We start from the raw sequence: 4284 nt of genomic DNA, 5'->3' as shown, positions 1-4284 counted from the left end.
GCACTGCTGTCTCACAGCGCCAGGGACCCGGGTTCGATTCCCGGGGGGCACGGTGACACAGTGGGTTAGCACTGCTGTCTCACAGCGCCAGGGACCCAGGTTCGATTCCCGGGGGGCACGGTGACACAGTGGGTTAGCACTGCTGTCTCACAGCGCCAGGGACCCGGGTTCGATTCCCGGGGGGCACGGTGACACAGTGGGTTAGCACTGCTGTCTCACAGTGCCAGGGACCCGGGTTCGATTCCCGGGGGCACGGTGACACAGTGGGTTAGCACTGCTGTCTCACAGCGCCAGGGACCCGGGTTCGATTCCCAGGGGCACGGTGACACAGTGGGTTAGCACTGCTGTCTCACAGCGCCAGGACCCGGGTTCGATTCCTTGCTGGGGTCACAGTTTGTGCGGAGTCTGCACATTCTCCCTGTGTCTGTGTGCGTTTCCTCATCCAATCCAAAAGACGTGCTGGTTAGGGTGGATTGGCTGTGCTAAATTCTCCCTCAGTGTAACCCGAACACCGGAGTGTGATGACCAGGGGATTTTCACAGTAACTTCATTGCAGTGTTAATATAAGCGGACTTGTGACAATAATAAATAAGGTTGTAAATGATGTCCCAGCTAATTTCAACAGCTCTCCTTATATTTAGAAATTGTTTAGAAACGGAAGGTGATTGGCAGTGCAGTTTTGTAGTTTGATTCTGTCCAGCTCTCCCTGTGACTCTCTCTCAATCTGACTTTTGGATTTGTTTCATTCACACCTTGTTAACCACTAAAATTCCACCTGAACTCAACCGACCAAAGCCACTCCGACTGGATCGGAGCCTGTTCAGGACCTGTTGAAGAACGATGGTCCCGAAAGCAGGAAACGCTGGATAAACTCTGCAGTGCTGACAGTGGCTGCGGAAAGAGAAAAGGAATGCTTCGAGTTAGAGAGAGCAGCAGACACAGCAACACTTCCCAGTATTTCCTGTTTTAGATTCCAGCATCCGCAGTAATTTGCTTCTCGTAATTGTGTGAAGATTTTACAACTGATTTATTATTGTCACATGTACTGAGATACAGTGAAAGTATTGTTTCCTGCATGCTATACAGACAAAGCATACCGTTCATAGAGAAGGAAAGGAGAGGGTGCAGAATGTAGTGTTACAGTCACAGCGAGGGTGTAGAGAAAGATCAGCTTAATGTGAGGTAGGTCCATTCAAAAGTCTGACAGCAGCAGGGAAGAAGCTGTTCTTGAGTCGGTCGGTACGGGACCTCAGACTTTTGTATCTTTTTCCCGACGGAAGAAGGTGGAAGAGAGAATGTCCGGGGGGTGTGGGTCCCTTGATTATGCCGGCTGCTTTTTCCCGAGGCAGTGGGAAGTGTAGACAGAGTCAATGGATGGGAGGCTGGTTTGTGTGATGGGTTGGGCTACATTCACAACCTTTGTAGTTCCTTGTGGTCTTGGGCAGAGCAGGAGCCCAGACCGAGCTGTGATACAACCAGAAAGAATGCTTTCTGTGGGGCATCTGTAAAAGTTGGTGAGAGTCGTAGCTGACACTGAGTCTTCTGAGAAAGTAGAGGCGTTGATGGGGCTTTCTTAATTATAGTGTCAGCATGGGGGGGACCAGGACAGGTTGTTGGTGATCTGGATACCTAAAAACCTGAAGCTCTCCACCCTTTCTACCCCGTCCCCGTGAAATGTGACAGGAGGTTTCAAGGATAAGACCCCCCCCTCCTTCTCCTACCCCCTCTCTCCATGCCCCCTCCTCCTGCTCCCCCCTTCCCCCTCCTGTTCCCCCCTTCCCCCTCCCACGCCCCCAACACCTCCCCACACCCCCCACCCCCTCCCTTCTCCCCCCACGCCCCCTGTGCACATTCCCTCTGATTCCCCTCCCCCTCCACAACCAACTCCCCCCACCCTCCGGCATCCCCCCTCATCCCCCCCATTTCATCCCCCCTCACTCCCCTTCTCCCCACGTCATCTCACCCCACACCCCGTCGACCACCCCTACCCTCACCCCCCTCTCTCCGGCCTCACCCCTACCCCACTTTCCTGCATTCCCCCCTCCACCCACCCCCCCACGTTCCCCCTCCCTTCCCCCAACTCCACCCCCTTTCTCCCACCCTTCCTGCCCCTTCCCCCATCCCATTCCCCTGCCCTCCCTCCCTCCCCAAACCCTCCTCTACTCTCCCCCTGCCCCCTACACCGTCCCTCCTGCCCTCCCTACACCCCTGTGACCTTCTACCCACTACCACTGTGCCCTCCCTACACCCTAACCCCCCTATATCCTACCCCTATTCCCGTGTCCCCTGTGCCTCCCGTACACCCTCCCCCCGTGCCCCCATCCATCATGCCCCCCCCCCAGCCCCGTGCCCACCCTGTGCCCCCCCGCACCCCCCATCCCCATGCCCCCCACCCCCTCCCCCCATGCCCCCGCCCCCCCCCCCAGTCGAGAGTCTCATTCTAAAAAGCAACATTGGGTTTGGCAAAATGACATCAGGAATCTGATTGGTCAGGTACTGGCGCCACCTACTGATGAGAAGGGGACACTGCATCAGCAGGAATTCGGAAAATAATCAAAGCACAAACTCGAGCGAGACACCCCCCCACTGAGACAGACACCCCCCCGCTGAGACAGACACCCCCCCACTGAGACAGACACCCCCCCGCTGAGACAGACACCCCCCCACTGAGACAGACACCCCCCCGCTGAGACAGACACCCCCCCCCCACTGAGATAGGCACCCCCCACTGAGATAGACAACCCCCCCACTGAGACAGACACCCCCCGCTGAGACAGACAACCCCCCCGCTGAGACAGACACCCCCCGCTGAGACAGACACCCCCCCACTGAGACAGACACCCCCCCCGCTGAGACAGACACCCCCCCCCACTGAGATAGACAACCCCCGCTGAGACAGACCACCCCCCCACTGAGATAGACAACCCCCCCGCTGAGACAGACACCCCCCCCACTGAGATAGACAACCCCCCCGCTGAGACAGACACCCCCCCGCTGAGACAGACAACCCCCCCGCTGAGATAGACAACCCCCCCGCTGAGACAGACACCCCCCCGCTGAGACAGACACCCCCCCGCTGAGATAGACAACCCCCCCGCTGAGACAGACACCCCCCCGCTGAGACAGACAACCCCCCCGCTGAGACAGACAACCCCCCCGCTGAGACAGACACCCCCCCCACTGAGATAGACAACCCCCCGCTGAGACAGACACCCCCCCCGCTGAGACAGACAACCCCCCCGCTGAGATAGACAACCCCCCCGCTGAGACAGACACCCCCCCCACTGAGATAGACAACCCCCCCGCTGAGATAGACAACCCCCGCTGAGACAGACACCCACCCCACTGAGATAGACAACCCCCCCGCTGAGACAGACACCCCCCCCCACTGAGATAGACAACCCCCCGCTGAGACAGACACCCCCCGCTGAGACAGACAACCCCCCCGCTGAGACAGACAACAGGCCTGCTAGTTGTTTCTAGTTTAATAATACCCTTTCTATAACAGGGTGACCAGAACTGGACCAATCATCCAATGGAAACTTTGAAAATGGGAGAGGATTTGATAGGCTGGGTAGAGAAGGGATGGTTCCTCTTTTGGAGAGACTGAAACTCAGAAGCACAATTTAACCACAGACCTATGGAGATCACAGCACAGAAAAGGGCCCTTCAGCCCATCCAATCTGTGCTGGTCAATAACAAACCATCCTGTCTATGGAATCCCATTTCCCAGGTCTGGGCCCAGAGCGATGCATGCCTTGACAGGTACACATCTAAATACTGCTTCAATGGGGCAAGGGAGGTGGGAATTTCTTTCCCGAGAGGCGCATTGTACACTTCATTTGATTTATCCAATTGGAATTAGCATTGATCTTCTTAAGGCTATACCAGGTGGACTGTTCATTTTACTTCATTATGTGTATTTAACTTTGTACCTCCTGTCTCCTGTTCCAGATGGGAACTCTGCAGTGAAGTTCCTGTTAGTTTATTATGGTGAGTATTTCACCACGTTATATTTGTCAGTTGGTTTTTCTGTTGCCTGGTAAATATCACTAACAATCCTGGGAGGTACAGTTAACATTTCCCCGTCTACTAATTGGGTTCCTCTAACTGGGAGAGATATTTCCCACACTGACAGGAATCTGTCATTATCTCTTGGTGAAGCATCCTGAAGCTGTGTGGGGTTGGTGTGGAGAGGGTTCAGTTTCTGCTCCGTAAACGCAAGTGGATTTACCATTTCCTCATTCCCCAATCTGCCCCCATCCTCACAGTGAGACACAGAAC

At 55.6% G+C, this 4284-nt stretch overlaps 1 protein-coding gene across 1 annotated transcript in view; it reads left to right on the top strand.

Moving 5' to 3' along the window:
- Window positions 1-3954: 3954 nt before the first annotated feature.
- LOC145339664 (alpha-tectorin-like) overlaps window positions 3955-4284 on the top strand; it is a gene marked incomplete at its 5' end in the record, with an annotated part of 33782 nt that continues 33452 nt past the window's right edge. Inside the window, one exon of the mRNA XM_080184178.1 lies at window positions 3955-3993. Within this exon, the coding sequence (XP_080040304.1) occupies window positions 3955-3993 (39 nt within the window). The remainder of the gene's footprint in view (window positions 3994-4284) is intronic.

The sequence above is a fragment of the Carcharhinus amblyrhynchos genome, unplaced genomic scaffold (assembly GCF_965287045.1).
Source record: "Carcharhinus amblyrhynchos unplaced genomic scaffold, sCarAmb.v2.hapA scaffold_596, whole genome shotgun sequence".
NCBI classification, from domain to species: domain Eukaryota; kingdom Metazoa; phylum Chordata; class Chondrichthyes; order Carcharhiniformes; family Carcharhinidae; genus Carcharhinus; species Carcharhinus amblyrhynchos.
This window is presented reverse-complemented; position numbering and strand designations above follow the sequence as displayed.